This window comes from Azolla caroliniana, unplaced genomic scaffold, assembly GCF_043228905.1.
Source record: "Azolla caroliniana isolate FFs.n. ecotype wild unplaced genomic scaffold, voAzoCaro1.0.p SCAF_20, whole genome shotgun sequence".
Classification (NCBI taxonomy): domain Eukaryota; kingdom Viridiplantae; phylum Streptophyta; class Polypodiopsida; order Salviniales; family Salviniaceae; genus Azolla; species Azolla caroliniana.
The window spans coordinates 13,235,991-13,263,142 of NW_028230455.1; the positions used below are offsets into that span (position 1 = coordinate 13,235,991).

General features: G+C 35.5%; 1 protein-coding gene across 1 annotated transcript; it reads right to left on the reverse strand.

Annotated features, from left to right (window-relative positions):
- Positions 1–8,095: 8,095 nt before the first annotated feature.
- Positions 8,096–18,927, reverse strand: LOC147851113 (chorismate mutase 1, chloroplastic-like). Its single transcript, XM_087335763.1, has 6 exons — positions 18,799–18,927; positions 14,283–14,496; positions 9,818–9,904; positions 9,536–9,679; positions 8,700–8,792; positions 8,096–8,585 (listed from the first exon to the last, which is right to left on the reverse strand). The coding sequence occupies exons 1-6, from the start codon at positions 18,873–18,875 to the stop codon at positions 8,352–8,354; spliced, it is 849 nt and encodes a 282-aa protein (XP_087191889.1). The 5' UTR covers positions 18,876–18,927; the 3' UTR covers positions 8,096–8,351.
- Between the last annotated feature and the right edge of the window lie 8,225 nt (positions 18,928–27,152).

The following is a 27,152-nucleotide window of genomic DNA, read 5'->3' on the forward strand; positions in this document are numbered from 1 at the left end:
ATGTGAAGAAACGGTGAGAGAGAATCTGGTGATAAAGTTTAGAGGAGTGTTGTTCTGATTTTCCCCCTTTGTTTTCTTCTGCAGATTTTTTTTTTTGGGGGGGGGGGGGGGAAGTGAAGGCAGATCTGAATGAATGAAGTGAAGAAGAGCAAGGAAAAACACAGAGAAAGAGAGAGAGAGAGAGAGAGAGAGGGGAAGGAGACTTTCACATGGCCATGTTTAGAAACAGAGGAGAAGAGAGAGAGAAGAGAGAGAGGCAGGGGAGGCAGGGGAGCTCTTTCTTGTCTTTTTTGGCGCCTAGATTTTTGATGTTCTTTTGGGGGGTGAGGGGAATGATGTAGTAGTAGTAGTAGTAGTAGTAGTAGTAGAGGCCCCCATTCACATGCCTGCCTCTCTCGATCAATTCAATTCGCTAACTCATCTCAAGCTCGCGGATACGTATCTGTATCTGTATATGTATCTCTATCTCTATCTGTGTATCTTTATCTCTATCTCTATCTATCTGTATATGTATCTGTATCTGTGTATCTATGTATTTGTATTTGTATTTGCATCTGTGTATCTATATATGTATCTGTATCTATGTGTCTGTATCTATATTTGCATCTGTGTATGTGTATATGTATCTTGTATCTATGTATTTGTATCATTGTATATGTATGTAGATCGTTTTACATCTCATCCATTCGGGTCCTCTGGTTGGGTCTCGATAGATGCCTGCATACACTGAATTGCGTGTTGTAGACCTCATACATCTCAGAACGGGTTTTAACATATGGGTGGATCGATGTAACACTGGTTGTATGTATAATCAGGCATATGGTTGTGTGTATAATCAAGCATATGGTTGTGTGTATAATCAGGCATATGGTTGTATGTATAATCTGGCATATGGTTGTATGTATAATCTGGCATATGGTTGTTTGTATAATCTAGCTTTGCGCACAAGTTCCACTAGATGGATGGATGTAACACTAGTTGCATGTATATATTGGGAGATTGTTGTATGTATATCTAGCTCTGCGCAAGATTTCTACTAGATGCATTCACATGTATATATTGTTGGTTGTGTATTTACTGGCCTTTTTCAGTGGACATTCTGAACAATGCATCTCTATCTGGACTGCATTCCTTACATTGGATCTTGATGGATGGATCACATTGTCTCGTCCATTTTGGTCATTTTGGTTGGGTCTTAATGCTTGCATCCGTTGCATTGATTTGTTCATCTTAGGATGGGTTCTAACATATAGATGGATGGATGTAACATTGGTTGTTTGTATATTTGGCTCTCAGCACAATTTCTAGTAGATGCATTCGCATATATATCATGGATTGTGCATTTACTATTACTAGCCTTTTTCGGTGGGCATTCGAACAATGCATGCATGTTTCGTTGCTTCTACATCGGATCTATCTTTGAGCTAAAATTTAGATGGATGGATCTATTGTGGTTTCTATGTATTTCGGTCCTTTGTTGGGTTCTAATGGACGTGTTTCACAAATCATGTGTATATCTAGTTTTTGCTTGGGTTTTGTTGGATGGGCATATCACTTAGTTGCATCTATATTTGGTATTGAAATTGGTTTTGATGGATGGATGTATCATAGTCATATATGTAATTGGTCTTCGATTGGGTTATGATGGATGGGTGTACCATATATTGTATTTATATGCGGTCATTGGTTAAGTTTTGACAAATGGATGTATCACGAGTTGTATTTATATTTGGTCTTGAGGTGTATGCCTCATCTTAGGTAGGATTTGATGGATTTGTAACCACCAACTCGTGTTCACCTCGAACAAACATTCACAACTTACACATTTGAGCTAGATAGATATTAACATTCAATGTTAACATCTTACACCTATATTTCAATACCAATCATTCACATGGACGATTGAGATGAAGCATTGTGTATAAAAAAGACATTGTTTTGGATCTCCTAATTTTGCCTCTCAAGGCTTGCTACAAATTATTTTGAGTTTAGTCTTAAGGTAGATTGACGGATGAGGTGCAAATGTCCATGCTTCCCCATCGAGAATGAGCATCTTGCAATATTAATATTTTGAGACAAAAAAGTGTTTTGTTTTTTCCACCCAAGTTTCTTTCTTTGCATCATAATTGTGTCACGAATATCTATAGCCTTATTTTCTCTCAAGTTTGGTTACAAACTTACATGGATAGGGAATGAGAATGTATGCTTGTGTCTCAAACGTGCTTCTTTGAGTTTCAAAACAAATGTTGATATGGTTTTTGGGCCTTTTATCATCAAAATATTGTAATCATGTTTGTGGTTGTATCTTGGATGCCTAGTGTGTGCATTACACCTCACTCTAATCGATAGACTTACCCTTAAACTATGTGATTACCCACTTGTATTGGCCCTTTGCCCATAGGACATTTGAAGGTGTGGGCCAGGGCACATCACATGCATTGAACTCCTTTGTCTTTAAAGTTGGTTCGTTTTCCAATGCCTTGTGTGTCACAATTATGACATTGATGTGACGGTTGATTGGCATATTCTTAGTTGGGCCAATATGGATGGACGATATACATACATGTGGAGTTTTGACTCTTCCCTCTTGAATATGAACCTTGCAATCCTAGTAATTACTTGATACTCAAGAGGACTAATTTTATTTCCTAAGATTTCCCACATCATGTAACCTACTCTCGGAGTGGGTATTAGGGTTGGTTGATTTTGAGTCATGACTTTATTGGGTATGGTTTAGATAAATGAGATGCGTTTGGATGATTCCATATTAAAACCACGTGTTGTGATCCTAGTATTAACCAACGTGCTCCCCAATCATTGGAGAACGTTGCCGATATTAGAAAATGAATAAGAATGCGTACATGTTCAAGGCACTTGTCAAGATACGGGCAATAACCCAATAGTGCTGAGATTCAAGAAAATTTATTAACCCTTGTATCGAAGGAGGGGGGTCTTATCGCACTTTGGTAAAGGAGTGGATCATAAATTCTTAGCTCTTTATTTCCTTATTGACCCATTGAACATTAGACATTCAAACATTTCAAATTGATATATTGGAGTTTGTGTAACCATCTCTTTACCATGGATCCTTTAGTAACATTAATATTTTAATTTGATTTTAGGACTCTTGACATGAAAATTTTCAAATTCTACTACTGACAATATTTTTAAGCAAGATTTCAACTCTCAAATCCCCCAACATCGATGGGAAATACTGAAAATGGATTTTTTTGTTGAAGCCATTTTGAAAGCAGTTATTCAATATTAACACTGCAATCTTTTTTGTACTCATGGTAGACCAAACTCACCACCATTTATCAAGAACTTCAAATTACCCTCGAGGTTCCCTTTTTATTTCTTCAGATGTCCTTGGTCAACCCCTCATGGAGCATTTACATGTGCTATTTGGTGAATTATATGGTCAACAACAAAAACTTAGGGTATTTGGGGAAGTACAGAGGAGTGAACAGTATCACATAGCTAATTGTGTACAATTTACCAGTAAAGCATTACATTATGATAGTAATCTTTCATTTGTGAAGGAGAAGACAAAATTTTGTTTTACAGACACAATTAATGCCAGGAAATTGTAGATCATACATACACAGATCGCATATGGTTCTTTCATAAACACTCGTGGCTTTGATAACATTATGTTGTGCAATTTGAAACAACATTGATAAAATTGCAAACATTTTCAAGAAGCATATCACCGATGAAGGAATGACATTAGTAAAGCAAGCAGAATATACAACAAGCAATAAAAAGGCTGAGAAGAAGGTTGTAACTGGATTAGACCAGGCATTTGTATGGAATGTGTTTGAATTACATGATAAATATCTGCAATATGTGAGTAATGCTTTGTACATCATTCCCTCTTTCACAAGGCTCTAAAGGAAGCTTTTGAAGTCTTTTGTAACAAAGGTGTTGCTGGAAGCAGCAGCGCTGAGCTATTGGTTGTATTTTGTAATAGACATGCTTTTTAAAACTAATGGAAGGATATCTTGTTTAGAGAAAAAAACATTGATAAAATTGAGAAAAATACTCATTTTGTATACTTTGTACAACTATGGTTGAATTTGTGGGGGGGGGGGGGGGGGGGGGGAGGGTTGAAGCTTGGTTATGCATTGAATAATTAGAGATTGCATTTTGAATTCAATACATGAGATCAGAGAATGTAAGCTAAAAAAAGAGATGTAGTTTCTGAAATAAAGAATGAAACAATAAACTATATTCTAAAGTACAATGCTAACAAAGTAATGACAAATAAAATTAAAACAAATAACTACAAACAATAAATAAAATTAATACAAATACTTACAAACCATGATAGTGGAGTGATAACACGCACACTTTACAACTAAGGTTGTGGGTCGAAGTCCCAAAGCAATGATGGGTTTCATGTTGTATTTGTTTATAAAAACTTTGCACAACACAAAGAATGGAAACAACATCATTGCCCTTAAAAGACAATGCTAACAAAGTGGAGATTGGTTGGAGCAATATGTCCTTCAATGATTAGTATTTTCATCATAAGGTTATCTTTTGATGTGCATGCGCAAATCATTCATAAGATATTTGCTTCTACTTTAGAATATAAAATATCCATCAAAATGAGGAGAAAGAGTTTACATGTTTCTCCATGGTAAAAATGTTACATACCAACCATGATGTGTGATCTAGATCGAAATTTGCTATATCTAAAAGAGAAGTAGAAGAGAATAACAAGTTTGAGATTACCCTCTTACAAAAGAGCCACAAGTCACAACTCATGACATACAATACCAAAATATATTGATAAGTGGTGCGAATATGAGGAAGACATTTGAACTCACTAACATTAAAGGCAACGAAGAATACCAATAAAGTTAAATTTTGTCACATTCTTAAGGGGATGGAGGTACAAGTTTATACTTCAAGAAATTTACTTGAAGATTCCAATGTCGCAACTAAAATAAATGTACAAGGAAAAGAACATCCAAAATGCTTGAATATCTCCCTTCAACTCAGATGGTGGACTACCCAAATATATGTTGGTATATGTAATACAAATGTGGTATTAATATTTCCTATCCATTGCACACGTATTTCCCATGTCCATTCGAAATTTACACGTGGCATATGTGTTGACTATGTTACCTCGCACAAATGAACAAAGTGAAGGTGGAAATGGGTGAAAACTGGAAGCATACAGTTGATTCGATGCCTACAACCCAAACTACTCGCCAATTACAACTTTGAAATAGTCTACTTGATTTATCATAAGAGGTGCCTAAAACTCACAAGGTGATTATCTTTGTTGATTACAGAGGTTTTATGAGATTATTTGAGTCGTCTCACATATTCTATAAATGTCAAATAACCTCCAATAAAAGAGTATTGGATACCATTCTTAGTAGGGGTTTGACTCCTTGAGACAAAGAGAGGTATGGAATGTCAACTCCCAATACAATTGACTTCTATCGGAGGTGCCAAAAATTTGAAAAGTTTACTATGATCCTCAAACAAAAGCTACGAGGACAAAGCATGAGGTTGGTACATTGAGTTATAGAGGGTTGGAAATATTCTAATGGTGGTACATGCTTCACATAACGTTGGAGACTACTCTTTATCGATGGGCTCTTGGTTAGGGCATAGAGTACAATTGCTCTCTAGAATTCCATAGGCCCCATTAAACATTTGTGAGATCATGAATAATTTTTGTGGATACATGAATGCTCGAGGCAGAGATATAAAAGATATTTTTTGGAAAAAAAAAGATATAAAAAATATACATACATATGTACATTGTATATACATCACACCCCTCTCTTTTCTCCTCTCCTTGGGACAATGGACAAAAACCTTGAATGAAGTACATAAGTATAAACACAAAGTAATGTGACCATGCTATGACACTTAACTTTTGATGCTTTGAATCCATGACACGTATCTTTGAAGCAAGGTGATTAATTTGAAAGTTTTTATTTCCATAAAATCAAGGACAATGCATACATAATCTTTCCTTTCTTGAAGAATATATGATGTCATTTCTTTCTCTATTGCCTCATGCTATTTATTGTTTTGGTGAGACCTCAATCGTTCCAAACATATCTTAAATAGAAAAAGGACACAAACTTGGTTAAAATTTTGTCAATATAATGCCACATCAATGTCACTTCTATAAATATATAACAAGGATACTTACAAGATAGTCAATATTTTAGAATTACTATGATATACATCCTTCAATATTTACTTATGAATTGTGTTTCAATGTGTATCATGCAATCAAGCCTCAAATTTAGCATGTTAAAGATCCTCATCAATATCCATTTCTATTCACAACCAACATGCATCATCTAACGAAGAATGAACAACACACGCATTCCCATTATTTGATTCGACATACATATTTCAATTATAAATCTATATGATTGAATAGTCCTTAAAAGGATGTACATACTATTATTTCTGGTGTGAATTAATTATAACTCTATTCTAAGAGCAACTTTATGTCCAATTACCTAAATAATATTTGCATGATAATGTCATTGTGTATATTTTCTTACAATCCCGAGCATATAACATAGTTAAAAAACACAACACCAAATATTACAATCCTTTGGCTGTGGGCCATGTCACAAGAAGATTAGGGACATTTCTTTAAGATCCAAACAATAGGAAATAACTACTCAACAAAAGGATCACTTTTGTAATTCACACTCTTATGCACACCCCATCATGTTTTGTAGGTATTCATAAATGTAGGGCCATCTCAATTTTTATCGGGCAAACATAGGGCCACTGTGACTTTTGGTTTTCATTCATTACATCTCATATTACCAAGTTCATTTATTTCCTCCTGGAATAATCATTTTACTTTTTCGGTAAACCCACCGAATAGAAGTTTCAAGTGACTTGTTCCATGTACCTTATTTTCCTTGATCTTCATCAATATACAATACATTATGATATTTTTCTTGGATATATCACCCAAACAAAACGAATGACAATGCTGGTTTATTAATATTGTACTATCTGCAAACATATCAAGTTTTGACAAATATTTTACAATCATCGAGTTATTCTTTTAGTGGTTTGAGCCTACAGCAACACACCAATCCAAGGGGGGTAGACTCCAAAAAACCCTCACTAGATTGCTTTTATGAACTCAACCAAGTTCCACAAACAAATTTGGAAGGGACCTCTTTCCTCAAAGTCATAAAAAGGCATTTAGGTAAAAATTGAAGACTAGATATGATTGATTGCAAGCAGTATATATTTCTCCTTATTGAATTGTTCACAGATAAATATGACATCTAACTAACCATATCTCAAAACATGATGACCATTCTACTAGGTAATGTAGGATGATTGTAATAAGCATGATTTCAGTGATGTAAGATTCATAAATGTCTCAATGGCATTGTCACACACCAACACCAGTATCGTAATTAAACCCATCATGTATCTATTGAGATTGGCATATTTTTGGTTAATTGAATCCACATGTGAAGGGGATAATGAGAGCACCAAGTGTTGATGAGGCTTTCATGAGTGGCCATATTCTTGAGACCTCCCATTTGGTAACCCAGATTTTTCTTCCCAACTATCAAAGCATATTTATTTCATGTATAAAATATTGTACTATAGTGTAGACCCAACATGAAAACCAAGTTCTTTACACAGAATGAAATGCACAGGGTTTATGGTCTATCGAGACCTGCAAACAATATGAATTACTTTTATGATAACCTCCCTTTGCTTCATTCATTCTAGCGTGGTGAAACTAATGCCACTCATAGAGTAAAGGAGGAAACTCAAATGTTAAGTATCAAGGGTTTTTGCTAAATCAACATATGACATCATGTAGTTGTTCATATGTTTGAAAGTTAACAAAAGCAAAGAAAGAAAAAACAAGTGTACAGATAGACTTGATCCTAGTAGATGAGAAACTTGAAAGATCATTTCAAATCCCATATGATGCATTAAACATCATAAACTTCTGTCTATCCACTTTTATCCTTGAGGTGTTCTTGAACATTACTTTATGATTGTGTGTGAGAATTATGGCATTTTCTTATGAACTTCCTCAATATACCTTCAGAGTCAATAACCTCAACATATGTAATAAATTATAACAAAAAGAAAATGAAATTATCTTTTTGAGCTCTAAATGCATGATGATGATGCGGATTGTGGTATTTTCCTATGAATTCACTCTATACACATGTCACCATCAAGAACACTAATCCATTTTGTGACATAAAAAAACACTAATCCCATCTGTATCTATTTTGTACATTGAAAAAGCAATGTAGATTGTGCATATGCTCATTGTAACACATTTCCTCTGTAAAGAATTGCATTTACTCTTGTATGTATAAATCAAGTCGGTGAAGAAGATATTTTACCTGAACCATTTTTGTAAGTGGCATGATCCAATCTCTATACAACTGAGAGACCAGAGATGGATCTATCTTGAACTTAGAACCATTGGAATCTATTTCTTGCCCATATGTTCTTGCTTTTTCCTCAACTCGTTTTTGAACTTTCATCTCCACTTGTTCAAAGGTTATTATTTGCATCAGAGCTTCTTCATCCTACAAGCAAGTAACCAATTGAAGAATTTTATTTCTAGAATGTCCTAGAGGCAAACTTGTGGCAAAAACGTCCATCAATGAAGAGAAAAAACATCGTAGTATAGACGTATGCACCTGAAGTCGTATGGCGTCTTCAAATAGATCTGGAGATTCTCTAAATTTAGCCTCTGCGACAAACTTACCGTAATGGATCCTCTTTGAAATGGCCTGCAAGAGAAACCAAGAAGATATATCAACATTCCACATTGCAGAAATTTGAACCTTGAAAGTAGCACTCAAAAAGAAAGAACCAAGGAAGAAAGACAAATCATCATTCAGCATTGCACAGATTTGAACTTCCAATAGTGCCCAAAACAACACAATGCCGAATTTGAACTCCGAAAATAGCACCCGAAAAGAAAGAACCAATGAAAGAAAGATATAGCATCATTCAGCATTGAACAGATTTGAACTTCCAATAGCATCGAAAATGGCAGATTGCAGAAATTTGAACCTCCAAAATAGCACCCAAACGATATAACATCATCATTTGCCATTGCACAGATTTGAAATTCCAATAACACCCAACAAGAAACAAAGACGTATGACACTAATAAGAGGTTACAACTGCAAACACTAAAACAATTTCCACTCTACCCTCCAAAATAGCACCCAAACAATATAATATCATCATTTGCCATTGCACAGATTTGAACTTCCGATAACACCCAAAAAGAAACAAACAAAGACATATGACACTAATGAGAGGTTACAACTGCAAACACTAAAACAATTTCCACTCTAACCTCCAAAATAGCACCCAAACGATATAATATCATCATTTGCCATTGCACAGATTTGAACTTCCGATAACACCCAAAAAGAAACAAACAAAGACGTATCACACTAATAAGAGGTTACAACTGCAAACACTAAAACAATTTCCACTCTAAGCATACGATTAATTTTACCTGCAAACACAAGATATCACAAACTGCTGTAGAACCATAATTTCCATCATCTCCTTCAGAAGTAAGTTGTGGAAGAAGGTTGTCAAAATAGTGATTGCATATAAGTGAATTAATATTTATTGTTGTTGCACATGGATGCAAAATCTGTTATGACAGAAGTAAACTTCAATGATTAAATAACAGAAACAAATAATATACACGTGTATGCCATGTGCAATATAGTGAATCCAATCTTTTTGTGCTTTGGAGGATGTAAATACAATTGATGGAAAGCAATAATACCTGGGGAAATTTAATGGGCGGTAGTAGAGGATCTCGTAAATCTGTTGGAAAAAATGGATGCTCATCTGGACTGCAGTATCTCCGAACCTGTACAGAATATGGCTGTTCAAAATCCTTACAACTTTCTGATTAGTATTTTGAGAGACTCTGAAATACTAATTTTTTTCTTTATTTCCCCAAATGACCATATTCCCCAGATCAGTTCCATTCCCTTTCAAAGAGAGAAAAAGGGAATGAATCACCCATAGAATCGCTAAGATAGCACATTTAATTGATAAAAGGTGGTAATTCGACCATATAATTGCTCTTCCAGGACTTAACCAAGGACATATAGGGTAGTAAAGAAAAACACAGAGGCATTTCCTAGTCTTTCCTTTAAAATTTTTATTTTAATGAAGCAGCAAGCAAATGGAGAGATCTCCAAAGGCAAGAAAATGACCCCCAAAGCCTTTTCAAAATTCTATACATAACTCAGATGTTCTTTTCAGATTTGCATAGAGTCTCATAGACCTTCAGATTTTGTGATGGCTATTATCAGATGTGAGATGAAACAGCAATGATGAATGCACAAAAATTGTAAAAAAGGTGCAGCTTTCTATTATATATGTACAACACTTTTGAAATGCTCATCACAAAGTAAACCAAAACAATTTTAAATTACAATAAAAAAAATGAAAAAGGGAAGAAAAAAGGATTTTATATTTATATACAAGAAGAACAAGAACAGAAGTACACAGTTTAGCTGAAGACTGACGTTGAACTGGAATGATTTGAGAACCTTGGCGCTATAATCTTCCTAGTCTTATGCATGTCTAACATTAGACTGGCATTCATAACTATCAAATATTACAAATGAGATGTTGCAGTGTACATAGAGGAGGTCATGGGTTCAAATTTCCCCACAACACATGACTTTTTGGAAAACAAGTTTCAGGAGTTGCAATACAATGCATGAACTGGAACCAGGCTTACCCGAATACTTATGATAAAAATCTGCTATCAGAGTTGGCTTGGGATATAGCTTGTTATGCATGGCATTGGACTCCAAAATAGCAAGCTTCAACCATGTACTTTGGTCCATCAGCAAGCTGAACAAGACATGGGGGAGGAACGATGCAACGTGGAATGGAATTGGAAGCATATGGTTCCAAATGCAATACATGGAATATTGGGTGAATATGAATATGTGAAGGAGATCTAGAAGAAACACTACGTCATTGATCTAGCTGGAGATCACTAATGAACCAAGACATTGATAGTCTAACTTGTTACATGATCTGATGGTGTTCACATTATCGAAAAAACATGTGAATCCTGATACTTTGCCAGTAATTGACCTCACACTTTTGTGGATAAGAAGATGAGTACCTACCATTGCAAAAATTAACATTTTTATTGCATGATCTCCAAAGATGAAATGGTGATCTGATGGGATGCTAGATCCTACATTATTGAAATGAAGGACTTAGCAGCAAAGTTTTTTTAAGTTTTTTTAAGTTTTTTTTCCTTGCTTCCTCCGATCAATCTTTATATTATAGAGTTCAAGCCAAGGCAAATATAAAAAAATGAATGCTTGAATTAATGATCATGATGAAGGAAATTACACATGCCAAAACACCAAGAACTGGGTAAAACTCTTCAAAACTCTATCCCTCGACGAAGTAGGGCATCCTTCAATAACTGCTATAAATGTTGGACACCTAGATGCACCAAGCTTAACTTGTGTCGAAAAAACTTTGCCAAATCAATTTGATGAAATGGAACTCGTACTAGGAGCAAACTTTAAGATTGACCACTGGAATTTGCTCGTTTAACACATCTTCAAGTTGACTAAGACATTGGAGTTATTGAACTAGATAGGGTACCTAGGCCAACTAGGATTGCTAGAACTAACTTGCAAACTGGAAACAATTTCATCATTAGCGCTTAATTTGTTTAATTGATGTCTTGGTTTGTGAGGACAATACAGCACAATATTTTACAAGCTGCCAGATTAAAAACAAAGATAGTCAACCTCAGTAATTTTCACCCTCGACTAACAGTCGTCAACATTGTGCTGCCTCAATCTCCATTGCAGAGGGGCCATCTAAAGAATGGTGATAAGTTCTTGAATAGGGCCTGAAGTCGGGTTTATGACCACTAAGGCATAAGTTTGCGAGATATCTGTTGGCACTCAGAGTGCTGCTTGAATGATAGCCATTGTAGGTGGGATCTTCTCGAAAGATAAGAAGTAGATTTTTTACATTTTGGAGAAACCTAGATTGGAATGGATTGATTAATGGCTCATTATCTCAAGGAATACATTACAACAAACAAATTCAACATCATTGTTTTTCAACCTCAAGTAATGATGTCGTAAAGATTGTGGTTGTGTCAGAACCACCGGGGTTCTTTGACTCGTGGACAATTGGTATGACAAGGCGTAATCACGGATGGTACGATGGCAAGAGGACGAGACAGGTGCAAAGTTATTTAGGAAAGAAAATTGATTGATTAAAAAACACTTAACAATATTTGTTTGCCAAAAGCTATTTCGGCTTGAACCTAGGTTCTCTTTTGGAATAAAGGATTTTGTGGTAAACCACTTCAACCTTTCTCTTTCTCTATTTATTTTCCTTTCCTTTCTTTTATATTTACTATTTTTAACTTACAAAACTTGTTTACCAAAATAAACTACTTTAGAAAAACTTGAACTCGCGACCTCTCCTTGGGAAGGAGTGTTTGAGATAAAACACTTCGACACACCTCTTTTTGTTCTTTTCTTTTCTTTCCTCTAGTTTTTGTATTGTTTTCTGCAGGCTATTCACCCCCTACACATACTTGAGTGGCCTCATTGACGACGCGCCTTCTTCACCCTTGCGAGCTCCTTCACTCACTTTCTATTCCATGCCTTCACCCACCATGGGAGGTAGCAATGGGCCCGGTTTCGGCTCAAACTGAATCAACCAAAAAACTGTGGCTTAACAATTTATAGGTTCGAAGATAAATAAAAGGTTTGGTTTGGTTTCAAATGTTACTAATCGGTTTCGGTTCAGTTTGGTTTTGAATTTACCGGTTTAGCGTTTATCGGCTTATCGGTTTCTGTTTATGTGGTTCGGTTTAAAGGTTTATAGGTTAAAAAATACTCATAAATTTTCCCTATAGGCTCTAACTTTCAACTTTTAATTTTAAACTCTAGTTTTAACTTATTAAATTTTATATGCATTATATGTAGAGTCTGCTTTTCATTTATGATGATCAAATATGATGAGTATGATGATTAATATCAATAAAAAATGGTTTGGTTTGGTTTGGTTTTTATTTATGATAAACCGGTTTGGTTTCTCCTATTCTTTTAACGGTTCGGTTTAAATGGCTTCATAAATTTTAAACAGTTTGGTTTGGTTCAAGGCCAAGAAACCGAACCGGGCCCATTACTAATGGGAGGGGGCTTTTGTAGGAGACAAACCGCCTTTGCCACCCTCTTTGACGCAGTTTGTTTACCACATCACACATGGGCGGTTGCATTTTTTTTTTAATTTAAAAATTCAATTATAAAATTACACATTTTGAAAAATTACAAAATAGTCCTTATTTTATCTCAACCTCTCCCTCTGATATAATTACATTTTTGTCCTTAACAATCTTGAAGCTAACATGACTCTTCTGGAGGCTGTATCTTGGGCTTCCAAATTCTTATTCATGAACCATAAAATTGTACATGCTCCTTGTCACAAGCTCTAGATGGTAAAAGTCTTTCTCCAACTTTTGAACATTGTTTCAATATCATGAAGCCTCAGCTTCACGACAACGGCCCTTGACAATGTGCTGCCTCAATCTCCACTCGAGCAAGGCCGTCTAACAGATTGGTGAGAAGTGCTTGAATAGGGCCTATAGGCGGGGTTATTACCGCTAAGGTGTAAGTTTGCATGGCATCTATTGGCACTCAAAATGCTGCTCCATTAATAACCTTTGTAGGTGACCTAGGATTTTCTCAAAAGATGAGAAGTAGATCATATACATTTTTGTGAAGCCCCAATTGGAATGCCCCATGCAAGGTGGTGTATTGAGCATACAAACGGTCATACATTTGGAGAGATTAGAACTTATGTCCTTGTTTTTATGGTTGAAACCATAATGTTATAAGTTTTCATACAAAACATTTTGACGGTCACAATTTGCAATTTCAATTACAACAGTCATTAATAAAATTCTAGAACATCAAAAGTCACTACTAAATCCACACTTAGTGAGTGAAAATATTTCACTTTTGTTCTTGCTTGACAATGTGGAGAAAGCAAGCTTGAAGGTGAAACATTGTAATAGAGTGATATTCAGACTCACGAACTTGCTACAATAATCAAAATGTTTCCTCACATGTGCCCCGATCCCTGTCTCACATTGAAGATGTGCGCTGAGTCAAGTGGAAGTAATGGTGCAGATGGCAGAACAAAAGGGGGTAGGAGAGTGAGAGACAAATGCGCACCTTGGCCTGGAGACATTCGGTTTCTTTGAACATGAACTCAAAAAGAGAGCCTTGGAAACCAGAGACCGAAAACTTATTGGAATCATATGTTGGAGTATTGATCTTGTATTGTGCTCTTTCAATGAGGTTGAAGATAATGCTGTCCTCCTGTCGTATGAGAGAGTCCCGCACTCTATCTAAAGTCAACGCGCCCCTCTCATCAACAACTCCAGAGCTACAGTTTGTGCCACATAATACATGATAAAAATTAGGGTATATTGCACAAATGAAGAGAATATAGAAAGTACCACAAGAAGTCTTAATGGACTTCATTTTCCACATGTGCCCACAATCCCAGTCCTACGGTTTGTGGCAAATGCACATAAAAACATGCATCGATGTAAAGACTAGAGTTCATTGCACATACAATAAACAATCAAACGAAGAAGTCTAGGAGTGATACATATGTCACTCCCATTTACAACTTCAATGCTCTAGGGTTGGTGCTCCATACATAGAACAAAATGTAAAACCAGGGTTTATAACACAAACAAAGAGAAGATGAATATCAAAAGAATTATAAGAGAGTTTGTTTTTTCAACTCTCATACAACCTCAGCACTGGGGTTTGCGCCACATAAACTTCAGAGCATGTAAGTTCTAGTGCCATAGCAAATACAAAGACAAAATAAATGATATCCCATGAAGTTTCAGACATGTTAGTAATGATAATACTAGTGAATGAGAATATCAACAATCACAAGGATATTTAGACATCCTCGGATGAATGTCAATACCAGGGTTTATATCACATATAAAAAAGCGAAAATAAACAATTACAAAAAGATATAGATATTTTCGAATTACTGTCAATATGAGAGTTTATATCACATATATTAAAAGAATAAATACGCGGTATCACACAAAGTTTTCAACATTTCCACATGTTTCCTATAGGGATCAAGATTATACTTTTCCTACAGATATGTCCAGAAACTTTTTGTAAATTAAGAAATAAGATCTACAAGCACAAGAAAAAATAGAAAGTAAGGACTTAAGCACAAAAGTCCTACATATAACAAACAGAAATGAACAACAAAGGGCAACAATTTAGTTACTAAATTTTATAACACAAACGACGAGAAACCATAAGCTTAAGCAGTATAACAAGGATAACTGAGAGGGTACAATAATGTTCACTAAAATGGCTGCCAACAATATTTCTGCTGGAAAATATTTCTTAGGGAAGCAAAATCCTCGAGATTTATACCAGTTTTATACTCAATCCCCATATATTCGTGGTATTTTTTCCCATGAACATTTCACGAAGAAACAAATCTCAACTGATTAATGAAGTTCTTTTCCGAACAATGGTAAGCACTCTAACACAAACTTTTACATATGTTGGGATTAAAGACTCTTTAGATTTCTCTAACCAAACTAGAAAAACGAGTTTATATTCTTTAATATTTTCTAATTTTTATTAAAGTTGTACAGCTCGTTTTCAGAGCTGTGCTACAACTTCTAAAAGAATATTTTGTACTTTGAATGGTATCATTAGACAAGATTCCACTCAGCATTAAATAGGTATTTATGAGGCCATGACTTAGCTGTCCCATCAGCATTCAAAACTTTTCTTCTAAGAGCATATTCTATGTATCTTGGATAACATATATATATATGTGTGTGTGTGTGTGTGTGTGTGTGTGTGTGTGTGTGTGTGTGTGTGCACTCCTACCTTGTATATTTTTTTTAAGCGGTAGGCTTTTGTTTTGCATAACAACTTCTAGTTCTTTAATCCCTCGTATGTGTTAAACCCCATTATCGTTTTTAGTTTCTATATTTCTGCCTTTAGATATTTCAGAAAATTGACATTCTATATTCAACTTCCTTACAACTGGTATCAGAGCGAATGTTGCACCTCTCAGGATCTCCATTGCTTAGTCTTCCACTTTGAATAAGTGGGAATTTTGTCTCTTGTCTGTTTTGTATTCCTTCTTTCACCATGGCAAATACATCAGCCAATGTTGGGATAGAATTTAGGAAATTTAATGGCACTCGATTTGACTTATGGAAGGTTAGAATGGAAAGCCCACTTTACTTACAAGGATGTGCAGAAGCATTGGAGGAAAACAAATCAGCTGATATGGGTGATGCAACTTGGAAACTGCTCAATTATAAGACAGTTGCCCACATTTACATGGCAGTATCAAATGAAGTTTTAGGAAATATGAAGGGGCTGACTAGTGGTCATGAGGTATGGAGCAAATTGAAGACTATGTACGAGTAAACCATTGTAGTGAATCAAGTTCACTTGATGAGAAGGTTCATCCCTGCACTGAAGAGAGGGAGAAGGCAAATAGAGCCTCTGGAGTCATCATTGAAGAAAGTCTTGACACAAAGGACATATTGTGTGCTGCAGATATCAAAATTATTGATATAGCTACAGTAAATGTATTGTTAGTTGTACAAGATTCTGTCACATTGACTTGGATAATTGACTTTAGTGTTTTCTTTCATTGCGCTCCTACGGAGTGCTTTCTTTCATTTTCTGCAGGAAATTTTGGGAAGGTTTACATTGTCAATAACCATGTTTGCAACATCGAAGGACTTGGCATTGTTATAGTAGGCATGGAGAATGATCAAGAGCTAACACTAGACCAAGTTCGATTTGTTCCTGGATTAAGACGAGCTTGTTGTCTGTGGGACAGCTTGACTTACAAGGCTATTCAACAATCTTCACAGGTGGAGCATGGAAGATTGTATGTGGAACAAGACTCATTGCTCGAGAAAGCAAGAGAGGTACACTCTATTGCCTCTCAGGTCGAGCTATTCCTGGTTGACTCATCGTAGATGCGGAAGCAAAAGATAGAGTTGAGTTGTGGCACAAAAGATTAGGTCATATGAGCCAAAAGGGTTTGGACATTCTACTCCCTTCTAAAAAAGTTGGTGACCATAGGTAATAAGCTTAATTTTTGTAACGACTGCCTTTATGGAAAACAAGAAAAGAGTTCTTACAACACTGGTTCTTCAAGGAAACAACACCACTTGAGCTCATACACTTTGATTTATGTACTATGACAAATAAATCCTTACGACACTCTTTACATTTTGTAACTTTCATTGATGATTACATATTTGCTGAAGGATAAGACTGAAGTGTTCACTATTTTCATAAACGTTTATGCCTTTATCACTACTCAAAAATGTCTACGGACAAACAATGGAGGAGAATATAATAACGGCCGATTTATAGATTTTTGTGCAAAAAATGGAATCGAGAGAGAGCATATAGCTCCATACAATTGAACATCTAATGGAGTGGTTGAACGATATAATAGGACATTATGTGAAGGGTTCGACATATGTTGTCCATAGCTCATCTCCCTAATACATTTTGGGGAGAGGCTTTACAAATTGCAGTGCACATTATTAATCAATCCCAACACAATTCACTCAACGATGGCATACCGAAGGAGATTTGGTTTAACAAAATCAGCCTCGTATGATCATCTGCACATTTTCGGTTGTGAGGCTTTTGTGCATGTTAGACAAGAGCTAAGAAACAAGCTGGATGCAAAATCCATCAAAGGCATCTTTCTGGGATACAGTGCAGAAGGTTATATGGGTTACAAAATTTGGTTACCACATCTTCGTAAGGTAATCAGAAGTCGTGATGTTATATTCAATGAGGCAAAGTTGCTCAAAAGTAATTGTACCTCAACAAAAAGAGTGAAATTCCAGCAACAACCAACTGTTGCCTCAAGAATAACATCTCAAGGTGATGAACAAGTAGAGATCTACAAACCAGTTCTATTGCCAGAAGAAGATGGACAGTAAAATAGAGAAATTTTAGACCCTGAAGATGAAGATCAAATACAGCCACAACAAATGAAGAAATAATTGTTGCACTACAGCAGGAAGATATTCCATTAGATTTGGAACCAATTCCAAATAATGTAGGTCACTGGGTTAGGAGATGAACACGGTTTGAATGGGATCCTTGGACAAGATTCCACTCAGCATTAAATAGGTATTTATGAGGCCATGACTTAGCTGTCCCATTAGGATTCAAAACTCTTCTTCTAAGAGCAGGATTAGTGGCAACAAGACCCAAACCGAAAGACCTACTTTTATGAATTATGTTGAGGCAACTAAACAATTAGGTACCTGAAAACATAGCACAAACACGTGTGTGTGTGTGTGTGTGCACTCCTACCTTGACTTTTTTTTTTAAGCGTATGTATTAAACCCCATAATTACTTTGAGTGTCTTGAGATATTTCAGAAAACTGTCCTCCTATATCTACTTCCTTACAACATAGTGGACGGAAAAACCTAAGCACTATATAGCATGGTTCCAACACAGAGAAATGAAAAGTATAATCACAGTATCATATATCTACAAAGAAAAATCAGCAATCTGACGCACAATAAAATGGATTTGACAGGAGATAAAGGAAATTCTAGAATTAGATCAAAACAGCAAAAAAAGAAAAGCAGCAATCATTAACCAGAGAAAAGAAGAAGATTGGTAACCTTGTGGAGGGAGAAAGGACGGTACACCACGAAGGAGCTGTGTAGTTCTTCTTTGCATCGCGATCAGAATCGGCCATGGCGGAGGGAAAATCTCTGAGGAGCCGAAGCAACAGCAGAAGAAGAAGGAAGCTTTTGGACGCTATAGCTTTTTTTCGTTTTGCATAAAGAGAAAAGCAAACGCAATCGCACAAAAGCAAAAGCCAAAAAAGCTAAACTAAAACATGAAGAGCAAACGAATACATACATAATAGATAGTAGGGAAAAGTACCACGATACCCCGGAAGTTCGTCTATTTACCAGAATACCCCTGGAAGTTCCAAATTTACCAAACTACCCCTATGTCCCAAAAAATTACACTTTATAAAGTAGCTTGTAGATTTGAGTGTATAATTACTTTATAAAGTGTAATTTTTTGGACATAGGGGTAGTTTGGTAAATTTGGAACTTCCAGGAGCATTCTGGTAAATAGACGAACTTCCAGGGGTATCCTGGTACTTTTCCCTAGATAGTATCTATGATACATGGTTCTTTTGTTTTTTTAACCTTCTGGTTTATAAAATCCCGGAATTACCCCCGACTGAAGCTTTTCAGGAGCATTCTGGAAAATAGACGAACTTCCAGGGGTATCCTGGTACTTTTCCCTAGATAGTGTCTATGATACATGGTTCTTTTGTTTTTTTAACCTTCTGGTTTATAAAATCCTGGAAATACCCTCGGCAGAAGCTTTTCTCTTTGTTCTTTTCTCTGTCTCACAATCGCGAGTCCGGCACGAAGGATGTCCTGATGCTTCATGTTCACATGGAAATGATGCCAATGGGAAGTTGATGCTTGTCAACGTCAACAGTTCTGAAAAACTACACGTACGATCTTCTAATCATGGCATGAAGGCAATCTTGCAATCACATGTTCGATTCTAATTCCACCGTCATACAACAGGTGCAATGAACCTCTTTGTGCATGCTTCCAATCTACGTTGAGCTACTACGTTGAACCTAGTTGTCAAAGCCCACTTATTCAAAATAGCTTTGCTTCTTGTTACAAGTTTACTGCATCCAATGTGAGCGCATCACCAAGTTTTTACATGTATGATGATGTACAATGGTAGTTGTTGCATGGGCCGTGGGAATTCAAATTAAGGTATTCATTCACCTTGGCATTATATGATTTGATATTGTACTTGAGCAAACCTATTGTAATGCCCAATTCAAACATTATCTACAAATTGCGTACCTTTACCTTCATTTTGTTCGCCTTACCTTAGATAATATTGACATTCTTTGCTTGAATGTTGTTTGACAATTAGTCACATGTGTCACAATGTTGGTAGTACTCAAGCATGCGAGGCCCTTTTCTAATTACTCGTTAAATCACCCTTCAACATAGATGATCAACGACTTCCCGTTGGCATCATTTCCAAGCCCATCGACAATTTAAAGTCAAAGAATAAGGTATAACCACTACCTCCATTAATATTTTATTCTATATGTATGCAATGTAATTAAGTCCATCATTGTATGTCAAAAGTAACCATAATTGGAATCACTAGATTGTTGCTACAACATAATTTTTCTGTGTGTGATTGAGAGGAGTACGTACGATGAACTTATCGAGCATGCTACCACTTGTAATGTAAGAAGTGTCTGATGAGGTTGGCTCTTTAACATGCCTTGTGTTTTATGAGAGGAACACTCTTAGTGTTGAAGAAGATATCCCACTAAAGAAAGTCGTTATGAGCATAAGTGCAACCTTAGTTGTGGGCCAATTCATAAGGAATGAAGGGTGAGGGTTAAGTTATCTCCCACAAGCATAATTACAACCATATTTGTGGTCTAATTCACAAGGAATGAAAGGTGGGGATTAAATTATCTCAATCCCATGGTGGGAGATAACTTTAGAGTGTTTCATCACTCGACTACTCTTTATAAAAAAAAGTAACCAAGTGAAACACACACAAGGGCCTATATAAGAAGGCTGGCTATCTTCACGATTGAATAGCTTTTTCCTTTATTATTTTGAGATAGACACCCTGAAAGTGTGCTAAAGCTCTAGCTTCATACACATGTGTCACATTCTCTTCAGACCCAAATTATAATCCATATCCATATTCGTGCACAATGGTATGGGACACTGCTAGGGGACTTGGATCTTTCTCTCATCTTTGCTAAGGGGTGGTTTGGTGGATTGGCGCCCTTTTTTTCCTTATTTTTCTCTTTATTTTTTCTTAACATTAATTAAGATTCTCCCAAAAGCTCCACATCATTACAGTGATTGAGGGGAATCCACATGAGATCTATCAAGACGTTAAAGGAAATAATATCATATTAATTAGTTTTAACAACCCGATGAGGCCCGATATTTTTAATTTAAAATATTAGTCATAAGCCAAATATATTTAAGAAACGTGACATATTGTAATTTGTGAGGAACCACCCTTAATTAGGTAGAATTGGTCTATGGTTGATGGGCTTGTGACGTGAAAGGGACCCTTTAGGGCTTCCAGCTGATATAAAGGGGCAAGAGCTCTCATGTAAGAAAGGTAATTGAGTACCCCAAATTCAGGGGTACCATTTGGTCTTTATACACTCTCCATTGCCTTTCATAAGAGCCACTTTCCTTGGTGTAGCTTTTCCACATTAATTAATTGAGATATACATATTTTTTACTTTGTAATGATCTATTTAATTAAGATAATGATATTTCTTAATCAGTGTAGTGATTAGGTGTGTGTTAATCTTATATAACTTACAAAGTCGTCAAGGTTTATGCAATTGCATGGAGTGGAGAGATAAGTGGTTTTATGTGTTGATGTATGACATGGTCTTTGTGATTGGTGAGCGACGACCCCCAATCCTTGGGTTAACCCATCAAGATGAAGGCGACTTCTTAAGACTTTGTAATGACCCTTGGAAGTGCAACACTCTAAGGTATGAATCATGTTGGTCCCTCCAAGAAAATGTGATTAAAGAGGAGGGTCATTTGTTAAGCGTTGATACAATTCTATAAACCTGAGACACACATAAATAAACGATTCAAATTGCAACGGATGAGAGAGAAACATACAAAACATTTTAATGTTGAAATCATCACATGGATATTAGAATAGTCGAAACAAGAAATAGAATTCCGTATATTTCATAATAATAATAAAAAGAGTACTTTACCTAACATCATTATCCTTTGGTGGACCCAAAAACATGAGAGTAAAGTACAATAAAGAGATTTGAAATTTAATGAAAAAAGGTTGTTAAAAGGAATAAGTTCAACCTTTCACCTTAAGGTTTAGAGTTGGAGCACAAATACACTCTAGAAGAAGTGTTGAACAATAGAACAATTACAAGCAAAAAAAAGTTTTTTTGTTAGGCATAATGATAGAAGAATCCAGGCGAAATTAAAATTCTTACTTGATTGCTCAGTGTACATGTCATGAAAAAGTGGTCGTCATTTGAATAATAAAAGAGTGGACATATGTTTTCGATGGAACAAATGTGAGAAACAAGTTAATGATTGGGTGAATATTTTGATGCATGTACATATGTAGTAGAGCTTTTTAGTGCATTGTAGAACCGTTATTCTCAAACTTAACCCTATTAAAGCAATGCAACTACATTGCAATGTAGCTTCAAACCATGAATATTGAAAATGAAACATTGAATCTTCTATAACTTTAAACATTCCAAATATACCAAAAGGGATCAAGAGTTGGGGTAAAGCTAGGCCATTTGACACTCATACACTTACAAAATGAATGTTGAACATTAGGGCAGAGGGAGCTATGCCATATGACTTATATTAGGATTTGACCTTCTATTAGCAATTTCTATATAGAACCAATTAAAAACTTGAGAGAAATAAGTTTGTCGGGTGAAGTAGCAGGCTCTACATCACTTTGGTAGTAGGCTCTATATGTTGTTGTCATCGGCAAAGTTTTATTCAAATTGTAGGGAGTTCTAAAGGTAGCTGATTTTGTATGCATGTTAGAGAGATGTAACCTGTTTTTGTGAACCTTGGAAGTAGGGCCGAGGCATGCTTTGGAGAAGCTAGCTAATCAAAATTAGTAATCATCCATTGTCCGTAGGAGGCATTATGTGAGATGGAGAATGCCATATGATGCTATCAAACTGCATCAAATTAGAAGGAATGTTCAGCAATATATGGTACAACACATATTTTTGTGGCCCTTATTAAAGCTTGTTCGCAACTTGAGGGAGTGTCTTCGAATGCGATAATAGTTTCTTTGGATTTCAAGTTTGCAGTGGAATAGACTCTAGTGATAAAGGCCAAAAATCCATATTCAGCTTGTAAAAAGAGGGGGTTTTTGAACCCAGTGTTGGTGGTGGTAATTCACTGCTTGATATGGATGCTAAATGTGGATGGATTGCTGGAGCTACATGAGTGTTCAATAGTTTTCTTGTTAAATATGGTGCAATATTCTTTGTAATAGTGGACTGTTTTGTATATTGCCTTTGGCCACTTTATGTTTAATACCAATGGAGGATATTTTTTATGGGAAGTTTGTCGGGTGAAGTAAAAGCATATAAAGACAAACATTTGATGTGCTAGGTGCATGCATGTAGAGAGAATGCAAATAATGGAGGGTAGAGGGAAAACATGACTTTATAGACCGTGCATGCATATTTAAGCATTCAAATGTGCCAAAGATGACCTTACACGTACAACTCTATCTTTTCTCAGGCCTTATAAGCAATTATAGAATTTGATGTACACCCTGGAATTTCATGATATTAGCTTTTAGGCTATATAGCCCTAATGGCAAAGATTTTTCTTAACTCAATAGGCTACCGACACATGTAAAGTATTATCAAATGTCCTCAAAGAATATAACTAAAATAAAATGATTCATAATTAGCTCACATTCAGAAGACAACTTTGTAAACAAAATGAAAAAATGATTATCAATGTTAATGAAGACCGCCGAGCTTATAAAAAAATATTGTTAACAACATGCATAGACACTTAATGCTCAAACCCAATAGCAACCACAATCATGATTTTTGTTGCACCAAAAGAAGACCATGCTCAAGCCATGGAAATAAAACACATGTTTATTGCTGAACCAAGAAAGCCCAAAGCACAAGAACGTTCAATAATGTCATATTTTTCTCACTTGTAGAATTAACATATTCTTGACGTTTTCCCAAGCTTCAAGGCGATTATCCTACAATACTTCACCAACCAACAACCAGGATTTGGTGGTGTGGTCTAGCCAACAAACCTCAATAAACTGAAACTCTTGAGTGGAAGCTAGTTTCTTTTAAACATGCTATGGACGAGAGTGCTGAAACTTCATTTTCGTGGAAGCAAATGCCCCCATTCTTCATGATATTCGTGCCTGATACATATGCTTGCCTTTAAAACAATTTGTTAAAGTGACGAAGATCTTTTCTTTGCAATCCTCTTCTTTTCATTGTCTAATATGATAACATGTTTAGGTTACAACTTACACATTCTATGTCATAACCTCTAACTTTGGTTTATACCTTAATTGTACTAGTTATTTGTGATAGTCTAACATATAGAGATTGCAATCTTGACCACATCAAATGCTCTATAGACTATAACTATACCTCAAAAACTGGCTATATTTTAGATATATAATTATAACATAAATTCTATTGTGGACCTTCACTTTATGAAGTTGCTAATCTATTGACATTAATTACAAAAAAGACAATTTTATCATCCACAAACCAATTTCAACCTTCCCATTTTGCTGCAACTTATATTCTTCTTTGTTTACGTGTCAAGGGACATTTTTGAATACCTTTTGACTGGTGAACAACTAGCAAATCTATCATTTCTAAGTCCCAATCTACTATTCATCCTTACACAATTCGTCCACTAGTTGGCCCTATTAATGTCCTTCATTAGGGGTGAGATGTCTTCTTTTAGGGGAAAACTTCTTTGTGCACATGCTTGCTTTTTGTGTGCTTGGAGAATGGAACATGGAATGTATAACAACTTGCCCATTCCCTAGTACTGAACAAATTTTATCAAGCTTTCTACCGACCAATCATGAGTACGTTTTAAACAACATACAAATGTAAAGTGTTATGTAGACCCCAATATTATACACATTGAAGTCGTATTAAGCGCCCCAAATATCATGCATGTTGATTCATGATCAATTTAAGAGATCATTCCCAATGCTTCATATCAATATATTTGTACATTCTAATAATATTGATTTGTTCCCATATATTTGAGAAATTTATCAACGTTCCATAAGCAAACTAGGAGCATGTTCTAACTAAAATACACATGTAACGTGCTATGTAAACTTCAAAATTATATACAAATACAAACTAACAAACCTCAAATATGGCAATTGGTAAGTAGTATTACAATTTGGCATATTTGGAAGGCTCGATGTTTGAAGGTATTTCAAAATGTGACTGAAAGACCTGCCCAAATAATTTCGGGAATTTGGATAGAGATTGTGCATAATCTCATAGGGTTGTTGGATAGTATAAAAGGTAATATGCACCAAGCGGAGTTTAAGCGTTTGGAGTTTCATGCCATCTGGGACATAGATATATTTTATTGACGGCTTTTTGATAAGGTGGAGTGATTTTACTCAACACCAAAGTATTTATTTAAGCCGATGGTTAGAATTCAGAAAAATAGAGGGGATCGGTGGATAGCTTGTATGTTTAGCCTTGTGGCGTTTTTTAATACTAATGTAGTATCTTTTTGTGGGAAATAAAAAATAAAAAATTATATACATAGAAGTGTGTTTTGCATTGTTGCATGTGCAAGTTTAAGAATGTCAGATGCACCCGTTTGATAGAAGTCCACCATTTCAATATGTTCTCATCAATAAAAACTATGATAAACTCCTTGTTCTCAAAAAGGAAAACATCATGTGCTTGATCAATGAAAAAATGAAAGATAAGGATGCTTGCATCCTGAGGATAATTAGTTTAGGTTACGTTAGGTGCTTTTTTACCATGGAACCTCAGTACACAAGTTTTCTTGATGTGTGTCTCTTGTCTAAGAAGGGATATTCATTCTTCCACGCACAATACTCTTGATGCATAAATTGTAGAAAGGAAGATGTATTATTTATATTGTATTACCGATTACCAATGTTCACACATTCTCACTAGCAAAGCATTTTGAAAACCTAAAAAGTATCAATGTACAACTAGGTTGAGCACTATTGAGAGTGCATTTGTAAGGGTGCCAAAGGCACTGGCCTAGTAAATGTGAAGTTCATCCAATAAGAATTGTAATAAACTCTTTGCATTCAAAAGGTAAAGACCATAGGAGAGACCAAAACCTGGAATCAATGTAAGACAATGACAGTGATGGATGCAATCCAACAATAATTGTATATGTAGGATGTATGGAATTCATGGACTCTAAGCAATAATCGTGGAAGGAACACAGACTAACACGAAGGGCAAAACAAACCCATCTAAACATCATCTCAATCACGAGAGGTTAACAAAGTTTATGAAAGAGCTTGCAATGCAACAATGTGACTAAAAGGGCTAGAATGAATAGTAAAACATTGTCACAAGGAAGATGATGAAGGAAGGTAAGATTAGAGAGAAAGTTTGTCATATTAGTGATGAATTGTAGCATGTTGTAAGGGTTAAATCCCCCATTATGATAAGAATCTACTATGTACACCATGATTAGCGTTGGGCACATATACAAATAATAACGTGATGAGCTTGGTTACTTTGTCATGTAACCATTAGGACAAGACATATTTATTGATATGTATATCTCGTCATTCGCATGATCATATAGATAGATATAAATGCAAATTGTGCAAGAAAACGTGTTGCAATTGTCTCCTTGAATATTACGTGATTATTCTTATAAATCTTCCGTTAAACCTTCGTGATTAGAATTTATGTCATAGAGAAACATGTCAACGTTAGAGTGAATAATAAGACAAATAATACATTCTGTGAAGCAAATACGATAAAGTTTTTGAGATATTCTTTAATACATGATACTGTGATATTGAAATCGGTGTTAATGGTGCTAAGCTCGATGTACTAAAATACATTTGCTTCTTAAGTTTCTCAATACTTTGTATTGGAGTTCCAAGTTTACATTAGGACATGGATGCTAAAACAATTAAAGAGGTCATTGATCATGAAACTAGTCTATTTTGTAATGTTTTGGAAATGAAGGCATGTGAACATTAACTTACCAACATGGACCAAATATTATGCTCGAGACATATTCTATGTAAATTGATGTAAAGTTGTTTTTCTCGACCATTTGTGGTTTTAATTTGTAGCTCATATTAAAATTTAGTTGTCTACCTTGGGTTTAGTTGTTAATTTCAGTGATCAATTTATAAGTAGGGATCA

Excerpts from the sequence above, each read along its gene's own strand:
- LOC147851113 (XM_087335763.1), bottom strand. The coding sequence starts at position 18,875 with ATGGCCGATTCTGATCGCGATGCAAAGAAGAACTACACAGCTCCTTCG. Across the intron at positions 9,905-14,282 it reads CCGAATGTCTCCAGGCCAAG|GTTCGGAGATACTGCAGTCC; the intron begins GTGCGCATTTGT and ends TATTCTGTACAG. Across the intron at positions 9,680-9,817 it reads CGCCCATTAAATTTCCCCAG|ATTTTGCATCCATGTGCAAC; the intron begins GTATTATTGCTT and ends CTGTCATAACAG.